Source organism: Pholcus phalangioides, unplaced genomic scaffold (assembly GCF_987345545.1).
Source record: "Pholcus phalangioides strain wild (caught in Gottingen) unplaced genomic scaffold, Ppha-v1.0 ptg000012l_1, whole genome shotgun sequence".
Taxonomy (NCBI): Eukaryota; Metazoa; Arthropoda; class Arachnida; order Araneae; family Pholcidae; genus Pholcus; species Pholcus phalangioides.
Window position 1 is genome coordinate 17585153 of NW_028301605.1, and position 21089 is coordinate 17606241.

General features: G+C 42.1%; 1 protein-coding gene across 1 annotated transcript; it reads left to right on the forward strand.

The window, feature by feature from the left end:
- Nucleotides 1-1502: 1502 nt before the first annotated feature.
- On the forward strand, nt 1503-13414 carry LOC149079691 (uncharacterized protein CG3556-like). Its single transcript, XM_089240302.1, has 8 exons — nt 1503-1609; nt 4908-5094; nt 5197-5447; nt 7171-7337; nt 8786-8993; nt 9837-10014; nt 11593-11750; nt 13127-13414. The coding sequence occupies exons 1-8, from the start codon at nt 1510-1512 to the stop codon at nt 13189-13191; spliced, it is 1314 nt and encodes a 437-aa protein (XP_089096428.1). The 5' UTR covers nt 1503-1509; the 3' UTR covers nt 13192-13414.
- The last annotated feature ends 7675 nt before the right edge of the window (nt 13415-21089 follow it).

Genomic DNA, 21089 nt, shown 5'->3' on the forward strand with positions numbered 1-21089 from the left:
CCGATCATTTCTTTTACTCTCAACGATGATACTGGCACGAGCGAGCAGGGAATTTTTTAACCCTGAATATTCTGATGGGAAATGGGCTACTTACTGACGTCATGAGCAGCGTGCGGAGGCTTTCTATCTCTAGGAGGTGCTGTAGTGATCCAGCACCTCCTAGAGATAGAATGCCTCCGCACGAGTTGCCATAAACGCCATTATGACTACCTAGTATGTTTGCCAAATTTTGAAACACGGCATCCTATTTCATTTCTTCTTATTTTGGCGTAGAATCTTCCTGATTGGCTCACAAATACCGCATAGTGATTGGATGTGGGGCATAGGCGGAGATAGACTTGGAAGTCTGGGGGGGCACGATGATGATGTCAATTCATATATACATATATATATATACATTAGATCAGTCGACGCCACCTTTAACGCTGGGGTGGGGGGGGGAGGAACAATGCCCCCACGCCCCCCTCCGTATCCCCGCCCATGATGTGGGGCATAAAAGTCGCCAATTCTGAGCCCGATCATTTCTTTTCCTCACAACGATGATAATGGCACGACCTGGGAATTTTTTTCCCTGAATATTCCGAGGGAAAATGGACTACTTCCTGACGTCACAAGCAGAGTGTGGCGGCCTTCTATCTCTAGGAGGTGCTGACCAGTACCTCCTAAAGATAGGCCTCCGCACTCTGCTTGTGATGTTGTGCGGAAAAGAAATGATCGGGCTCAGAATTGGCGATTGTTTCTATGCTCCACATCCAATCACTATGCGGTATTTGTGAGTCAACCAGGAAGATTCCATGCCCAAATAAGAAGCGAAATAGGATGCTGTGTTTCAAAATGTGGCAAACTTGCTAGGTAGTCTGAATGACGCTTATGGCAACCCGTGCGGAGGACTTCTATCTCTAGGAGGTGGTGGCTGGATCTGCCCGCATTTGTACCGTGAAGTTGGGAACCCCCCTCCCTTTAGTAATTACCGAAAACGACGTTGAACGATGGCAACGAATCAATTTATTGATTTCTGAGAGACCGATTGCCGTTTTGAAGCAATATTTTGGCGTAGTTTACATTTCCTACGGCGTTTTATTTTGTTTTCATAATTTTTTATATAATAAAGAAATCGGGTAAAACTTTAGAAATATTTCGGCCATTGTTCAAAAAAAAAAAATTCGTAAAAACTTTCTTTCTAAAATCTATTTATTTTCAATATTTTCACCCGAAATTATTAGAAAAAAAAGCAACATCATACACGGATAGATATGCCGGGATTCGAACTCAGGTCCATTGAAACCAAAGCACAACGTACTAACCACACGGAGACACAACGCCACCGAAAACGCATATCGGAGAAGAAAATTGTTTACGTGTGGAAAAAATAAAGCACCCGTCGGACCACAGGTGGTGGCCAAACGTGTGCCAAACTCAATATGCAAATTATGCGTCTCGTAAAACGAGTGAAAGAGGAGTTTCCACCAACTTTTAAAAGGGATTCGGAATTCGTGCCGAGTGCGTTGAATGTTTACATACCTCTGTCGAATGTCAGTCATGCGTCAATCAGCGGCGTTATTCGTAATTTTTGTTGTATTCGCTGCCCGACATGTTGACGCAACAACTGGTGAGTTGATACTTGAAAAAAAAAAAAAAAATTTCTTTTGGTGCTTTGAAAATGATTTGTCTTCATTGTAAAACCGGTGGTTCTGAACCTATTTTCCGTCAGGGAGGGGGGAAACCAGTGCGACATGGTTTGCCTTTCGTCATCCAACATGGATAACTCGTTTTCTCGTGAGGGCAGAGATGAATTTTCCGTCCCTGTAACAAATTTCTCTTGGGCCAGTCTTCCGTATGTTTTTATATTCATCTTCATATAATTGTTTTCCAGGTTCTCGGATGCTACCTTTTTAGAAAACCCCTGAAAGTTCAACTTCAAGTGCTACATTCTGAAAGTTCCCCCCCCCCCCATAAAAGTTCATATTTGCATTTTAATAATACTTGCACTATTGTGCAAGTTTTGTTACAACAATAAACATTGTTTACAATTCTTTAAGCCAGGGCTTCATTTCCCACCCCCCACAGGAGTAAAGCAATCCATACATTAATGGCAGCAGGGTCTGGAAGGGACATAATGTTACTTTGATTGGATTTTTAAAAAAAATTGTGTTTAGTTTCTGCTTTAGAATATGTTACCAGTAATTCGGAATAATTTGAACTTTAGTATGAAGAAATAGTACAGCAATCGATACTACGTGCGTAAACATGTGTTCAGTATGGGTCCGAGGCCCAACCCATGCACTCACGGAACATTTTCTCGCCCGTGAACTAGAGGGTTATAAAAAATAAAAATTGAGCGCCCGAGGGCATACGCAGTTTTTGAATATGTAGACATAACTTACAAATGCCACATTTTTGGAAATTTATAGAAATAGGCCCAGTAGCGTAACCAGGTTTTGTTCAGTGGGGAGCGAAATTCGGAAAGGCACCACTTTTGTTTCTGCTATAGGCGAAACTTTTTAAAATTATGTATTAGTAAGAAATTAAGAATTTTTAATTTAAAAAATCCAATTAAATTCAGTTTTTACTTGATGGTTTTTCAAATTAATAAATTTTTCAACTGATAAAATATAATTTAATTTTTAGATTTAAATTATAAAAATGATAGAATATAAAATATCTTTTGAAATTAAATAAATTTAAGATGTGAAATTATAGAAAAATTTCACGTTTTCATTTTAATCCAGCCGCTTTCATCACGTATTATGCTCTTATCGTAAGCACATGTACGATTGGAAGTACATATGCGCTACTACTCAAAACACTTCTGTAGAATTTCTAGCAAATCTGTGCATGCCGGATAGTTACAGCATTATGAGCATGCATAATATGATCTCGTGGTTTGTGTTGAAGTTTTGCCATCAGTTCTTCATATTAGAAGTAAAACTGGCGTTTCGTATTGATTTATTCTGAGAATATAGAAAAACTCCTGGAATTCTGCTTTAAAAAGTAAATATTGAGCAGTTTATTTCGGAAATATTCAACGGATCCTCAGTGTGCATCTCGCTAGTAGCTCTTAGGTTCATCGCCAACCTTTTTTGAGGGGCGTCGCAACGAATTGATGTATTGATGCGAGCCCGTTCAGTTCTTTGAAGTTTTTTTACATTGGGCACCCGTGGCGCCCAAAGTTTAAGAAACACTGGATTAATTGGAAAGGTGATATACATGAGACTGGTGCTTGTTACCTCTTGACATGAATTTTTTCAGGAAATAATTTCTCCGATTCAGTACATTACTGCATATGCACGAGTGTCTCAAAGGAAAAGCAACTACACCATGGAAAAATTCTGAGAATGTCTCACTTTGAACACAATTATTCATTATCAATTTATAATAGTACAATACAGTTGACTACAATTTCCTCTCATTCTCTGCATTGCAGACCGCTATTGACTCAAGATTATATAGACTGTTTATTTCCCCACCTTTTATAAGAGGTTCTGGAAGAGTCTTAGTTTTATCTTGGTTTTTAGGGCTCAAAAGCTCGGATCTGCTTCCCACCTTTTCCTAGATTGACTTCTGTTCCCTATACACAAGCTCTTGTCACGTCATTTTGTAGATGCCTTTTGCTAAATTTAGTGCCTAGAAATGCCGTCTCCTACACATAAGGTGGTATTTCTAGGAGCTCAAGCTCTACTTGAATCGCCCAAAGAAAATGAGATAATGGCTAAGATTCAAGCTCTAAGTAGCCTCATAAGCCACAAGTTCAGTAGCCTCTCCAGAATAGGTTCCCGCGCCAAAATTCTTCAGAAGGTGCCTCAATCATAGCTCTTGACAACAGCCGCTGTGGTGGTCGAGTGGTTATAGTGACGGACTCGCGATGCAAGGATCCGGGTTCGAACCCCACAGTGGTGGTCGGCTTAAGTTGGTTTTCTGTGGTTCCCAACTTCAAGGCGCGAATGCGAGCCGATCCCCCCCGTTAGTCGAGCAACAGGCCTACAACGTTACAAATATTCAATCATTACACCTCACTCACAATTTGAAGTATAGATGGCAGCACTGAAATATCATACACAACACTAGCTACACACTCACTTTGTTCCCCACTCTGCCACGAAGCTGGGCTGGAAGAGATCTCGGCAACGGGATAAGTCCGGTGGCAGAGACCCTGACGTTTATTCAGCTCTTGACAACAGAACGAGCATTTGGTGAACGCTGTATTCTCGGAATTGAAGCACCTATGTAAGATTTCTAGGAGCGCTAACGAATGACAATGCTCAATAGCCGGGAGAGAAAGTTACAGAAACAAGTGGGGCAAGATTGTCCTTTAACAAAGGCGGGAACGAGCTGCTCTGAACATGCTTTCAGATGAAGAGCTTGAGAGAAATCTTCAAAATGGTAATGGAAAACCTTTTTTCACTTTTCAAATTCGTACAGACCTGGGAGGAGGCGCATATTTTTCTCGCTCCTCATTTTATGAAGATCATTGGAGGTAAAAATTCATTTTCTATCATATTTTTTGGAGATAGTAATTTAGGAGAATAGGCGCTAATGCAGGCGAAACTTTAACGTGGGGAGCGATGGCTAAGCCACTGAATAGGGCTAAGATTCTAACATCTGCCCAAAAACTAGTGATTAAGTCACATTACACATAAACGAAAATGTACAAAAGGGGCGCGAACAAATTTCTGTAACATTAAGTTTAATGTGTTGCGCTGGAAGCTGGCCCGTGGCCAGAAATTTCTTACGGAGGGGTCCAAATCTATTTCATCTTTTTTTTTACCCCTTTTCAGTCATTCTCGTACTTCGTGGACCACCAGCCTCAAGTCCCATATCCCCTCTTTCTACGGTTTTGACTGGGGGGGGGGGGGGTTAAGACCACTGAATTAAACAATCCTAAATCAGTGTTTTTTTTTATACCACAGCTCAAAGAGCAGCGAAGAGGGCCTTGGAGTGGCTCGTCAACGAGTGGGACGAGGATTTTGGATGGGGGACTAATACCCCTAGAGGTCTAGTCGCCCACGAATTTGCTCGTCGCAGTTTCCCAGCGAATTCCAGCGTCACGCCCATGGCAAAAACTCTGAATGTTCTGACGGCAGTGGGGCTGTTGAAGTAAGATCACATGTACAGTACTATGTATACGTGAGTTATCGTGCTGCAAATGAACTATGTCCGAATGACCAATTAACTGATTCGTTATTTTTCTTTGCTCAGAGAAACTTACACACCGGATATGACTGCCGCTGATGTGGCGCATTTTGTGAACGCCCTGACTGCTACCTGCCAGAACCCCAGGAATTTCCACGGCAGGGACCTCGTGGCTGAGCTTCGGGGTCTGGCCGATAAAGACAAAGACGCTAAAGGAACGATGTCTCCTCTGATCCACTTGACTCTGTGCATCAACGGACGATCTGTACCCACGGATGTTCATCGTGTATACAGAGCTGTCAGCGATAAGGAACCTGGTGAGAATGTCATTTTATATAAGTTTTAGAACTTTGACAGATTAAAGCTTCTACGAATATGATATAAACCTTTTTGTATTCAGATCTCCATTGTATCTGTTACTGTCAAAGACCGGAATTGGCCATTTCGCGAATTGGCAGGGGTCGATGTCCGAATTTCGGGATTTCGCCAGCCAGTTTGTGAAGTGGACCAGAGATCCCTGGCTAAAGTTAATTTACCAGGATATGACTTCGGTCCATCGCCAAAAGTTAATGCAATTTTTCGTGATTATGCCCACGTTAGCTATGGCAACACGTCAAACTGCGGTCACAATGCGGTAATCTTTTATAATCTTCAACCACGTTAGTAGTGTGCATAGGCGCAGGAACTTGGGGGGGGGGCGGCAATAAATTTTGTGAGCTGGTTTAGCCCGCTAATAATCAATGAATACACAATGCTAAGTAACATTCTACCTAGTGAGTACTGGCTAGTCCCGTATATGCAGGACAAATGGCAATTTTCAGCCCCTGAATGTTTCATGTCTGCCTGTTAATGCATAGCGACCTTTTATTCGCCTGTCCCGACTCGCCGATCTGGATCCACACCAGAGTCGGTGAAGCAGCCATCGTTTTTGAACAGAGGCGTATTTACAAGTAGGCAAGTCCGGAGAGTGTAGACAATTTTTGGGAAATGAATGGTCCAGTCAATGAAAATATAGTATGCAAGAAATACAGTAAAATTTTGTATCGCCCATTAGCGGCGAAATCATGAATCCGCTTTTGAATGTAAGGGTACGAACATGCTGCACGCTACTGCTAAACCACGCATGCACTTCGTCACATTTCTCTGCGGAATTTCTGACGAATTGGTGCATGCTGTGAACCTAACGTGAAGTTTTGTTACTGTGTACTGCTTGTCATATGTAGTGTGGTGCCAACTATGAGTAATGACTGAATAATTCTACCGTTGTTCTATGGGGACTTTTTAAAGGAAGATCGGCTCTCATTCTCGCTTCGAAGATAAAACCACCACTGCGACGACGGTGGGTTCGAATCGTATTGCACGCTGTTTTCCCCGCTTCAAATCGACGCTGTTACGGATTGGTCGAAAACCTTAAAGTTCAGGTTTCAAACAAGGGGCAATTGCTCTTGTGGCCTCATGCCACCTATCCAATAAAGCCTGTAGTCTTAAGTCAAATTTCATGTCGGTCTTCTAGACTTAAACCTTGAAAATACGGCGTCCTTCCTTTAGTGAATTCATAGCAGCGCAACTGGAGGAGCAGGTGGTTTTCGTGTCTTGGACTAGAGGGGCTCAAACTTCACCTGTCCTTCAATATTACAAGGGGAGCCAAAATGCGTGTGGCCCGGCTGACCTATTGTCTAGTTGCGGTCCTGACCCCGGGTTGAAGCCCTGTAAGCCTCATTCTTGTTCGGGGACAGGGGTTCACGCGATTGAGTTTCGTGCACGTTATTCACGTTTAACAGGTATGTCACCTATTGATCTGAAAGTCTTTTTAGGCAGTGGCGTCGGAGGTGGGTGCTCGAGCATCCAGAGTCCGACACCCCCAGAATTGATTCATAAATTCAAATTTCCCACACAAAACTGAAGAGCACCCACTGGTTGAAAACACTTCTGACGCCCCTGCTTTTAGGGGATGTGAGCAACAGGGGCGGCAGTTTTCATTTCTGATCCGAGGTTTTATCCAATGAGCTGTACTGTATTGTCTCTTTTTTTCTTCTCCAGGCATGTTGGCTCTCGGCGCTATGTCGTTAATGTGCCTTGTTCCAGACTCGACGAAAAACATCACCAACGGCTGGGAAGAAACCCTGACGAATTTCGTGAACAAGTCATGGAACCACTTGGAAGCGTTCCATCCGTCAGACGTCTACGCGACTGCGATGGTTTTACAGGTAAATCCATTTTTTCCCCACCGGAGTTTTGACTGCATAACCCTAGCTATGTATTCAAACTCGGTTGTAATGACTCCTCTGCTATAAAGTGAATTGACTGTCTGGACAGATTCCCATAGAGCAGCGTTTCTCAACCGCCGGGCCGCGGCCCGGTACTGGGCCGTGACATCATTCATACTGGGCCGTGACATTATTCATACTGGGCCGCAACTAATCTGCCGTTTCATATTCCGTTAATCATGTGTTTGACCGGGCCTTCCATTTACAAAAATGAAACCGGGCCGCGGGCTTCCAAAGGTTGAGAACCACTGCCATAGAGAATGTTAACTCGCTTTTAACGTTTGTTAAAACCAACCGCCTCGGATATAACAAATTTCTTTTTTTAAATGGCACTTCCCCCAAGATCAGAGCTGATCACATAAAATCTCCGTCTGTTTTATTTAACCTGACGTTGAAGAAAAGATTTATTACATGTTTGACGTCGTTCCCTCTCATAACGTTCAAAAAACGTAAGTTGGGGAAACTCCATGAGGATTAGGAAGATTCATAGCAGACAACGGAAATAAGTCTTACAAAGCGGGAACGTCACAAGTAGACAGTCATTGTAAACGAAACATTTCCGTACTTTTATATGAAAGTCCCGCTTTTCAATGAAGCTTGTTTTTTAATTCCCAGTCTTCACTAGAATCGATAATGAAGGTAATTTGCACAAAAACGCTGATCGTTTCAAATCGGCGCATCGAACTTTGGCCAGGGATTTCCAGTCACTTCGCGAAGCGGGCGCGGTAGCCCAGGTCAATAAGATAGTCGCGACACCTCTAAACATCCTTTGATACTTTAGGCGTGTTCGATACTCGGTTCGTTCTTGTCACTTTCCTGACGACACGGGGGGGGGGGGGGTACGGCAGATACTACCACAGGAAAAGATTGCTACTGCAGGGAGTCTGTTGGTGAGCACCAACTTCTCGGTCAGTACAAAAAAAGCTGACGTTCGGAATCTGCAATAAAGTGTAGGTCCCGGTCTAACTGTCAGAAAATTACCGTGGTGTGACGAATGATCACCTCACGAAGCTGCTGTGAGTGGTGGTCGTGACTACTCCGCGCTTCACGACGACCCTGGCTAAATGTGCTGGTTGGCTGAAGTTGGTTTTCTGCGATTCCCAATTTCTTCGCTCGCTTTGACAAATATACAGTAGATGGCAGTGCTATTGTCAACATCACACGGAAACTAAACTTCGCGTTAGGTTCACAACGCGCATTCCAACGTGTACTCTCCTCTTAGAAAGAGGAATGTGAACGAGGTGCACGTGTGTAGCAGCCACTCCACGAATCGGCCTGCCAAAACCCCGAAAAATCGCAAGTCATTTGTGAAAATCGAATTCGCCGAAACTTTTACCGCAACATAGGCCAGATTTCTATTATGTGCAATCTATTTTTTTTTCTTCCAGATGACCAATTGCGTTTCCAAGCATCTACAAAGAATAAAAGTCAATAAGTTCATGGTCGATGGTCTGCAGAAGACCTTGCTCAAAGAGCAATTGTCGAATGGATCTTTTGGCGATTTCTTATCGACTTACTTGGCGATTCCGGCTCTCTTGGGATTCTGCCCGCTGGACGTGAAGCGGATCTGTGACGGCAGGTTGTCAAGTATAAGAGGCGAGTCTTGTATTTTGTATCCACCAAGATAACTTCTAAAAACGATCAAAGATCTGTGGGGGGAGGAAGAATAACCGTAAAATCATACGAATGGTATAAATGACCAAGATAACTTTTATGACACTTCCGATTCTCAATCTTAATTTGTTGGCATCCCTGAGATCAAGGTTTTAGGGTAGGGCTGACGGGGATCCGGCCTGGAACCCCTGAACGATTCTTGTTTTTCGCTTTTATATCCCCTTCAGTTATGAATTTAGTCCCCAGGCTGGGGTCCTGCAGCAGTATATGGGGACCACACCCCGAGTGGTAAGATTATCGTCCGCCACTGTAAACGTAGCCGTCAGGTCCCAGGTTCGAAGAATATAACCGGGGAAGAATATAATTTCCCTAACGCGCTTGATGCGAACACCGATAGATGGTGCCTTTTTTTTATTTCCAACGCAATACAGCGATATGGCCGGAGTTGGTGTTTGAATACTATATGGGGAGCCATGGGTCTCGACAGTTGTCATGAATCGCACAAGGTAGGTAAGAATAGGACCCCACATGGTCGTTTTCTCTCACTTTTCGGATAATCTGTTTCCGTTAATTCGAGGTGGTCTCTATCCCGTTGACCTCCAGATTATCTACTCCCACTGGCGTACGCAGGGTAGCAGATTTGTTTTTTGTAGTAAGCGCTACCCTTCCCCCGAGAAAATAATGCAGACTCCTCCGTAGGCATCAAAGTGCATTTCTGCTGCTTTCGCATTATCTGAGCTTTCCACTCGTACAGATGGCATTTCGTAATGTATCGAGTAAATCTTTTGAAGTCTAATTCGTTCTCATTCCAATTTTTCTATACAGAGTACGAAGTTGAATATACTTCGCCGAACCAGCTGATCAACGTCACTTACGCCTTGTGGATCAACATTGGTATTTCGGACCCCAAATGGGTCGTCAGGTCTCGAACTTACGCGGTTTATAGCAACTGGACGTTGCTAGATTTGATGAAACATGCCAAGTCTCAGAGCAGTCAGTTCGAGTAAGTATTGAGTATTTCTGTCCTCTTTTTAACAGGATATACAAGATGAACGTGAGGTAATGAAGGGAGGAAATAGACGAACGAGAGTAGAACGCTAGCCCTGATCCATAAGCAAATATTTGGAAGGACCGGAAATCCTATAGATACCATTTCCCATCAGAACATCTAGGTTCAATGGCAAGCTAAAAGATTGGAGTGCAAAATAGAATTGTCGCCAATTCCGCAAACGCCCTTCTAACACTACAATTGATGAGATACGTTTTTGATGAATCTCAATTACACCAGCTTTGGAAAGAGCCTGCAATGAATCGCATCGGTGTACTATTTCAGGAGAAATTCACTCTTATTTGCAATACATCACTGAAATCGGCGTTTGTCGGAAATTCTGTTGGATTATAGCGACAGTGATTTTAGCATGGGGGGGGGGGAGGGAAATCCAGTAGGTAGCACCACCTCGGGATATCTGGATTTAACCGCTTCATGTATAAGGTTTTGGCAAGAAACTTGAATTATCTGTTTAACAAATCGGCGATAAATGTTAACCTTGTCCTAATCTAACCGCACGTTAGAAAGAGGGAAAGAAAAAATTTAAGAATTGTCCTTTTCTATTGCAAGTAATCTCTTTACCCTCGCCCCCACGTGTTCTTTCGCTGTTACATATATAGGATACATTGTGGGCAGGGGGAATTGGGAGGGAAATGAAGGGTTACCATAGTTTTGCGATGGTGAAAAGAGTAAATCGGATACAGAACTTGCTTGAATTCATTCTACTGGTTTAGACGTAATATTACCCGTAGCTCTCCAAAAAGAACCTCATTACGATCACAAGTACAAAGATTTGAGAAGTGCAAAATCGAATAGTCGCCAATATATATACTTCGCAATACATCACTGAAATCACCGTTTATCGAACAAATCTAGTTCAGAAAAAATTCGGCCATAGTTTGTAGGCTCTTCCGAAAGCTGCTACAATGGTAAAGTTGAACTTGACCGATTGCAGCAAGGATGTTTTTGGATTAGGTTTTGGCGGCAATTCAATTTTGCACTTCGCCAATCTTAGTGCTTGTAGCTCGCCATTAAATCCAGATATTCTGATGGAAATGGTCACTAAAGCCGGGATTACACAAGTTTTAGAAAGTTTCTATAAAAACTTTTTACTGATCTTAGTTGCATTTTTCATTTGCTCGAATGTAACCAATATGTTTATTGATTGGATTTTTCAAGTTTTATAAAAGAACTTTTTTATCAATTTTATAGTGTAATACTGGCCTTATAGGATTTTTTTTCTGCTCCTCCCAAGCACATGCATAGTTTTGCATGTAAATCTCTCAAACTTTACAAATTCGGGTTTTCCAGACTTGACGCATTTTTCCTTCCACCATAACTCAAACTGTGAAAGAAGAGTTATAATGTTTGTTTTATGTTCCACTTGGGCCCGTCTATCATCCCATTTCAGTTTGGCAGATTGGGCCACACGTTCACCCTGTATATCGTTGTGGCAATTCATAAATGTGGTGTAGCAAGCTTTAGCTAAACTCGTTAAGAGTTGGATCAGAAATAAAAAATTTCGTTCAACAGTTTCAGTTACGACGAAGACGCTCGAGGAAAGTTCGTGTACAGCATCGGCGGAATACCCAACGATTCCGTAAAGGGTTTCTACTGGACACTGCTAGTCAACACTGTGAGCAATGTTTACGACACTAGAGAAATTTATTCCGTTCAGGACGCTCAACCAGGTACGTATACGGAGGTTTCAGTTTTCATTCAAATCTGACTAAAAAATGAGTCGGGACAGATTTCTATTGCTCTCCAGAGCGGTCTTCGTTGGAAGTTGTAGAATGGAATGGGTAAATGTGAACCTTGCAGTATATAGTTGTTATTGGGGACTACTCTACAACGGAGAACGTTCGCAGGATCGACCTTTTGGAGGGAAAGCGCAATTTTTCCCAAGATATTTGGAGTTGCCACCATTTTGAACTTACAAATTGATTTTTACCCTTACAGTGGCAATCCCGAGATATCTCGTCTAACTTGATCCCCTTTATTTTAGTAATCTCGAACTATCTCGGGTTTTTAAAAACTCCTATTTCGGCAAGCCCAGATACAGTTGTAAGTTCTGATAAATGTTTTGCTTTCCCCGTCCTGTCAATCAACTACCAGTGGACGGAGCCTGCGGAAGGGGAGGATGATTTTCATTTCTCTTGGTAGTTTTATGCTGTAAGCTTATTGTATCTTCTCTTTATTGCGTTGGGAGTATTCAGCAGCTCGCGCGATTGATAAGAGAATTTTCTTGAAAATCTAGGTGGCAATTTCTAGGTTTAGTGATTTTTGACTAGCAGTTATAATACAATCATAAATTTTAAAACTGCTTAAAGGGCTAAAAAATGTAAAATACTAAATTTTTAAGAGGTTTCGGTTATCCGAATAAGCTGGGCCGACTTTTTATTAGTTAAAAATCATAAGTGATCCGTGGTCATGTCGGGGATCACTTGAGTAATTTGGGAATGTGCCGCGGCTAATTTCTACTATGTAGAACCCCACCAGTGCCCAAACTCGCACTTAGGGATCTCCTAGATGCGCCACGGATCGCTGAAGTGTTTTGGAACTGTGCCGCGGGTCACTTAAGTGATCTGTGAATGTCCTACGGGCAGCTTACATGGTCTGGAATTGTGCCACGGGTGACTAAGCGGCATATTTACATATCGCTAACACTGAGCACTTAGTCGGAAGGCGCTTGCCCCTCTACTTCTATACCAGCTCTAAGGTAATCTCATCTGGAGGTACTGAAATGGACGAAGGATGTGACGGGGTCATCTTAAGATCATATGGAGGAGGCCCTTGGGCCAAGACTTTTCTGGGGCCCTACCAGACATTTACAATTACTCTAATTGCAACCAGATCTTTTTGTGAGGCCATCTCTTTCGAGGCGCCCGGATGGGCTCATGCGTTAAGATTGCACTGGGGTGTGGTAAAAGCTACAGGTGAGATCTTTTGATGGGTTCAAGAGAAGATTGGCAGTGTTTTCTTGCAGGGGGTTGAAGAGATCTGAAGACTGATTTTATAGATTGTATATCTATTTCGTTTTTACCAATCCTGAATATTTCTTTTCCAGGACTAGACTCCGTAAAGTTGACCAATAATTTCTCGTACGTCTTCCTATTTTCTCGGAGAGCTTGATCCTGACAGGACATTTTCATTTTTTTTATTAACACTTTTAACATCTATATTTATAGCACATTGTTTTTTATGGTGTTTAGTTTGAGACTGACACTAATTCCGCTGGGAAATGGTTAACAATTAACATATTAAATGGAATCTAGTGAGAATGTAATTTCTCGAATGTATATTGTTGCTGGTTTTGACCATTATTTTTGGAAATAAAACTTTATTATTGAGTCTACATGGCCTTACTTTTTATAAGGTGTTGAAAATATTCTGGTAAATTTTTTTCTCATTGTGAACTTCCTAATATTTCTAGTACTCGTTATCGATGGCTCTTGTTTAGTTATACAGGGTGTTGCCTTGAAGTGGTGGCAAACCTTCGAGGAATGATAGAGGAACAAAAATTGCCATAGAACATGGCATCGCAAACTACGTTTTAGTCGGTGAAAATCGCAAAAATACTTATGACGGGTGTGACGTCGAGTGGGACCGTAAGACCAATAATTAGAACATTTGACAGCATGATTATATACAATACAGCTTGTGGTGTGTACAAAAAGGTAAATATGTACAAATTATGCTGTCAAGTAAATGGTTATTGTATTGTACACCCGGGAAGCTGTGTTGTACCTATGCTGTCAAATCTTTCTACTTCGCCTTGGTTATTGAAATTACCAACTTTTCTTGGTAATTGAACGACGGAGAATTTAATCTGATTCTCTGGGCCAGCCAGGCGTGCTCCAGAGCAGTGGTGCGTAAACCGTGGGTCATTGATGCGACCCCTACTGGGGGTCACGAGAGATTCTTGAGGAGAAAAAAACTTTAAAATATATATAATTTTAAAAATGTGTGGAAACTAAATGCCTAATTAGCTGAGAGCTAATTACCATGTGTCGTATAAGTAGAATGATAAAATTGCATTGTGTCAATTATCGTACATCTGCTCCATTATGCTAGAATCATTGCACATTAATGTCGTTTGAATGTTTACTTTGCCCATGTTACTTTATGGAAGGTTTTTCCCCTAAAATGTTTTGTAACTTATTTCAATAGGGATCCACATTCGCGTTTCAGGTGCACCTTGGATAGCAAAACAAGGGGTCAAAACAGCTGATTAACAAAAACTTATACATTCGGGGCTTTTGATATCGTTCGCCGCACGTCAGGTTATTACTTTTACAGGGCGATTTGGAGATATCGCCCTGTAAAATATATATAATTTTTAAGAAATTAAACAATAGAATGTGAATATACAACTGTATATATGGGGGAGAAGTGTCTACATTATGAGAGCAATTTTTTAATGGTCGAATCATTTTGAAATCGGATGAATCTCTTAATCACAATGTACTAAAATCAAGGAGCATGTCTTGCTACACTTCCATCTTAAGGAACACCAAGTGCATCAAAAGACAAAGTAAATATCTGATACAGTAAAACCTTTTTACTGAGACATCAACGGGTCAAAAATTTGTCCACGAAAGAGGGGGTGTCCGTTGAAGGATTTTACTACAAGAAATATTTGGCTTTCTTCCAATGTCACCTAAAATCGAAACAAGCGTTCCGAAAAGTGTTTTTGGGGCAACTCATTAAGGCCTATTGGCAAAAAATCTGGACGTAGCGTTCTCGCCGATAAATTTTTTGGTCAAAAGGGGTCACGCTTTCCAAAAAGTTTGCACACCACTGCTCTAGAGAAATACTAATTTTAGAACGTTATATATATATATATACACACACGACTATGGTACAAATCTTGCCCCCATAGGCGTAGACTTGAAAGTCTGGGGGCACGATGATGTCGATTCATATATACGTAAATACTATTAGATCAGTCAGCTTTTAGCTTTGACGTGCCCCCACTGAAGATTCCAACCATGGACGAAGAAACGCTGTGTGGAGATATATACACCCAGAATATTTCTCTCGCTTTCTGTAAACTATCTCGTTTCAGCTTTGATTTGAGTGTTGGGAATGCCCGAATATTAAGCAGTAAATTCCAATAAAAAATTCGGCATAAATCTGAAATGTTCATTAATATTATCTTGAAAAGTTGGCAGTTTTTCCCTGTCCTGCCAATCATGTTATCAGAAGAAAACTTGGTTACATTCTAGAAAATGCAACCGGTCATCTTATTGGTAGCATTTTTCAAGTTTTATAAAAGGACTTTCATCAAACTTTTATAGTGTAATCCCGGCCTTATGCGAATTAAAAAAACTTACAAACACTACACATAAAAACATAAAACAACGATCTCGTGTTTTTCTTCACATTGGTCCCCCAGGGACCTGTATTGAAGGCAGCTAGTGTCCAAGAGGATAGGCACTGCCATAAATTCGCATATGCGAATAATGCAATATTTTTTCACTGAACGGGGAAGAATCAACCCTCTCATCCTTCCATAGCTATTCACCTATGGTTCCTGTACGGAAGGAGGGGGGGGGGGGTACGTATATTGAGTATTGAAAAACGTCGAATTTGGTCTTCGCAAACACGTGCTGTATTTTTCTTTCTCTGCGGCCCTCGTCATCTTTGCATGTGTGAATCACGCCTTAAAAATACATGTTGTTTACGTCCAAACGGCTCATCGCAACTCTTCGCTATATGCGATTTTTCTCGTATTATTTTTATATAAACAGCCGAGGAAATTTTTTATAACTGAAGATCTGATAGTTTTTATGGGATGAGTTTCACCATTAATCTTTCAAAAGCGCGATAATGGCAGCTTGGAAAAAAAGAAACATCCTTCGCCATAAATTTTCTGACCGGTGACACCGTGTTTAATTTTCGGAAGAGAGCGTACAACGCGTAAACCAATTTGTGTTTATTTACATATCGTCCAACGATTTGATTATATACAACATTTTCTTCTCTGGATGCCGGGAGTATCTTATTATGGGGCCCCCTGATAGGATGTGGTTTCCTGGAGTGATAAGAGATGATGATGGCGATAACACAGACCTTGAACCGCGTGTTTTGAAGGTCAATAAAAAGTGCCATTTTCTATCGAAGTAGTGCTTGAAATTTTCTTTTTTTAACCCCATCTATCTTTTGAAGCTGGTATGGCTCTTCATTGGAGTGTGACAAAGAATTGGCAACCACAAATTAAAAAAAAAATGGTCTATACCGCCTTTTGTGGAGGCTGCAGATGATTGACTCGTTGGCTATTATTCCCAGATTGGCACCTGCGAGGTGAAGGACTTCAAGGATCAGAGTTCGCCCCGAAATAATTAACCATAATAGAAATCACTAAAACTTCATATAAAATACTAAATCGTTTTTAATGAAGTGAGCTTCCCCTCCCCCACCCCCCTCAATTTTCAGCAGGTGCAAATTAAGAAGTATAAGGGGGAGGTATTCCTTAAAGGAAATCAAATACTGTGATCTTGGCTTCTTAATTCTGAAATAAGGGGCCTTCTAAGGTGGCGAGATCTCTCGTCAGTGCCGCTCAAAGGGTTAAGGAGAGAGGGAATATTACTTCGTGTGACGAAAACTACATTTTAGGCTTACCTCGGAGGTTTAATTTTGAAACTTGGAGATTGGTTGTCCGCACGTTTAAGTAGGAAAATGGTTCCAAACTTAGTTAACTTCTGGTACTATACTTAGAAACGTGTAAGGGGTGCTTGCGTACAAGGAGCCATCTTAACATCACCATAAGCCTTCGGACCCCCTACCAAGCTGAAAGTAGTAGTTGCCTAGCAATGAATTATATATTTGCCCAAGAAAATAATAGTAAAAAAATCTCTTCATCATGAGATCTCGTATGCACTTGAGACTCCGCTCTCGGGTTAGCGTATGTATTAGAACGGCCCTGTGCGTATCCCTAGAAATGCGGCCGTTCAAGTATTACGTCATCATCAATGGGCAATGCCTCCTCCCCCTGTTAGGTCTCTGATCCCACCAATATGCGTTAGGATCCAGAGGGGCAGAGCTGATGACGAAATTTTGCTAACAAGGGGGAGGGGGTCAAAAATGGCTAAAAATTTGCTTACGTAATACTTGAACGGCCCCAATGGCTCAGAGAGTTACGTTCCACGTCCACCCTTCCCCCACCCAAAAATGCTTAGAAATCTTACGCTACCCTTGGAAGCGCTTACTCCTAGAAGGCGTGAATGTCTCCCGAAATGCGTATAATGGGTGCAAGATTTGCGTACCCCCCTCCAGAAACGTCTAAAGGGTAAGTAACTGTTACAGGTATGTTTCCCTAGGAGTGCGTACGAAGCCCGCTTACTCACTAGAGATACATCTGAGGCTTATACACACTCGTGTAGAAATGTTAGATGTGCATGTGCCTAGCGTTGTGTGGGATGCTTACCTACTTTCCTATATACAGAGTGGGGAGGTGGCGATCGCCCCGTCAGAGAAGCCTGTATTAGAATGAGTCTGAGACTTGCGTGCCCTAGAAATGCCGTAGAGCTGCGTTGCGTATCCCACAGCACAGAGATGCATAGAAAGCTTACGTACCCTTTCTTGGAATGAACAGAAGGCTTGTGTATTCGAAATGTGTGTATTCGTAGAAGGCATGAGTATCCCTTAGAAATGCGTTTTATGCTTATTGCCCCCCCCCCCCTTCCCACTAAACATGCGTACATCCATTAGAAATGCGAAGGTGTGCGTTTTTCTTTTCATGCGTAAAAGGCTTGCATATTCCTAGACATGCGTTTGAGGCTTGCTTATCCCTACAGATGCGTTTGGGGCTTACTTATCCCTGGAGATGCGTGAGACTTGCTCTTCTCTAGAGAAGTTTCAGGCTTACACACCCCATTCCCCCCCCCCCCCAATGAACGCATTTTTAATTCAGGACTCTATGCATTTCTAGAAGAATACTTTTGAATTCAGGGCCGTCTTAACGAGCTTGGCGGCCCGAGAAGGGGTGGGGGCTTGAGCCTCTAATTGGCAAAATCGAGTGTCAGAATCCAAAAAAAAAAAAGAAAAAATAGGTGATTTTGTAAAAATTAGAAAAATAATGGGAATCCAGAATTAAGGAAATAATTTCAAAATGAAATAAAGATTCAGGATTTTTTTCATTAGTTAGAAATCCAGAATGTTTTGGAAAATAGCTCAGGACAGAATGAATAAAAATTCAGAATTAATGAAAGTAATAACTTCAGAATAAATCAGAATTCAAAATTGATGAAAGAGAGAACTTCAGGACCAACGAAAGTAATGGTTTCAGAATTAAGTAATAATGACTTTAGGACAAATAAAAATTCATAATTAAAGGAATAATTTGAGAATTAATAATAATTAAGATCTAAAGAAACTCTTCAATTATTTGAACACTGGGGAGGCCCGCACCTGGTTGGCCAAAACGTGTCGAGTCACCACATTGGTGTGCACCTTGTGGTTTTCTAATCTAATGTACCGAACAGAATTTAATCACCCCCCCCCCCCCCATTGAAAAAATAGTGTGCCACAATGTGCGTGGACAGGCGGGAGCTGCTGGAGAAAAAATCTCCACCCGTGTGACACATTATTTTTGGTGTGTCCCTCGATAAACAAAATCTCTACTTGTGCGGATTTATGATGCTTTCCGAGAAATGATCTCTACCCATGTGGGACTTATTTTGGCACTTTCTTCGAGATGATCTCTGCCTTTGCGGGATCTATTTGTGCCTCCCTCGAGGAAAAAAATTTCTATCCGCATGTGGGACCTATTTTTGGTGTCCCTCGAGAAAAAAATCTCCACAGGTGTGGGACCCATATTTGGAGCCCAGCGAGAAAAAAATGTCTGCCTGCGGAGGACCCATTTTGATGCCCCCTCCAGAAAAAATCTCTGCCCACGTGGAACCTATTTTGGTACACCTCGAGAAAAAATCTCTGCCCACGTGGGACCTATTTTGGTACACCTCGAGAAAAAATCTCTACCATGTGGGACCTATTTTTGGCACCCCTTTGGGGGGGAAAAACTGTGGACGGGGGAGGAATCTATTTATGTATGGTGCCACTCGAGAAAAATCTCTGCCCATGTGGGACTTATTTTGGTGATCCTCAAGAAATAATCTCTACCTATGCGGGACCTATTTTTGGCCCTCCTTGAGAAAAAATTGTGGGGAGCCTATTTATATGTCACCATTTTCGAGAAGAAACCATACCTGCGCAGGGCATACTTATAGCCATGGCCCCCACATAGGGGGGACTGACAGGGCTCTAGTCCTGGGGCCCGGGACGATTATCATCATTATTTTGATTTTTCACGCTATAAATTAGCTACAGAAGGGGGCCCGTTAAAAGTCTTACCGAGGGGCCCGCAAAAGATCCCAGCCTAGGACCCCCGCTACACGATGTGGGGGCCATGCTTATAGCGTTATACGGTTTTTTTTGGTTTTTTTTGGTGAACGGGGGAAGCTTTTTTCGCCCTTTCTACTCGGATTTGGCACCCCTCTTAGACCGCCCCCCCCCCCGACGACTCAAAAGCCGTCCCTGTGGGCAGGACACACACGTGGGCCATTACATCAACACACAAAGCGTAAAACTGAGCGCTTAATTTTTATTATGTATGGAGTCGTGTAGGTCGTCCTTGACTATCTATCAGCCGAGTAATTTTGTTGATGGCACCTCGTGACATCTTTCTTTATACGACCGCCACATTTTTGACATCGAGTTTCCGGTTTCTTTGATTAACAAAAAAAAAGATCTTTTGATCGCTGTCGACTCCATTAAAAATATGTCTCAGTGTCTCGCGATCCGAGTTACGTACTTCCATGTCGCAGGTGACGCACTCGCTCATTGTTAAAATTGGGTGTTTCATTTTCTTAAGAGACTTAAATGATCGGGGAAACTTCCTTGTATGTCGCAACCGGGAAACTCTCTCGAGTATGCTCGTCTAAATAGGGTGGCATTAACGCATTAGGTCCTCGCTATTGAAGGACTAGACCTCGGGGGTTCTTCACCCTTTTCCAGCTGCGACCCAAAATCAAGCAACGGGATCAGCATTCGCGACCCATGGGGGCAGTTTTTTTTTCGGAATTAGTGAAAGCATTGACGCAATTAAAAAGGTGAATTTATAACAGGACTGTAAGTGGATTTGTACGACTCATCCCGAAAGGCCCTGCGAACTCAGAATTACATAATAAATTAATGAAAACTCAGAATTATATAATGATTTTGTGAAAACTCAGAATTAAAGAATTAGCTCAAAGAAAACTCAATTGATGAATTAGTTCAAAATTAGTGAAAACTGGGAATTGATGAATTTGCTCAGGATTTCAAAACTATTGAATCAGCTCAGGATTTCAGAATTAATGAAACAGTTTAGAACTAATAAAACAGTTTAGAAAAAAAAATTCAGAATTAGTGGAAAACTCAGAATTGATGACTTAGTTCAGGATATCGAGCTATCGCCGCGTCTCTCGATCCGAGTTACGTCTCGCGGGTGATTCACTCACTCGCTCGCTAAATGTTAATATTGTGTGTCTCATTCTCTCAAGAGACTTGCTTATAAATGATCGTGGAAACTTCCTTGTTTGTCGCAACCGGGAAACAAAAACTCTCGAGTACGCACGTCTGGATAGGCGTGTGACCCTGGACAGCACCCTGGGCTGGAAGTAGAACCCAGGTGCCAAAAATTCAGGGGAAACAAACAAATACCTTTGGAACCGTAACCTTCAAATCTTAAAGTATCTTAAGAAGGGGGGGGGGATTTTTTGTTGGTTCCAGTTGCAGACCCTGGATGTTGAAGGACCAGACACGCCCTACTTTTCATCTACTTTTGATTAGGACCTTGGACAACATCCTGGGCCAGAACTGGGAAGGGATTGCAAATTTTCGGGACCGCGATTTCCAAACAACAAGTTTCGAAAGACGGAAACTTTTTTGGTTTCAGTTGCGGCCCTGGATATTGCAGGACCAGGCAAACCCTACTTCCCATCTCCTTTGAGTGCACACCACCCTGGGCCAGAACAACGAGGAACCCC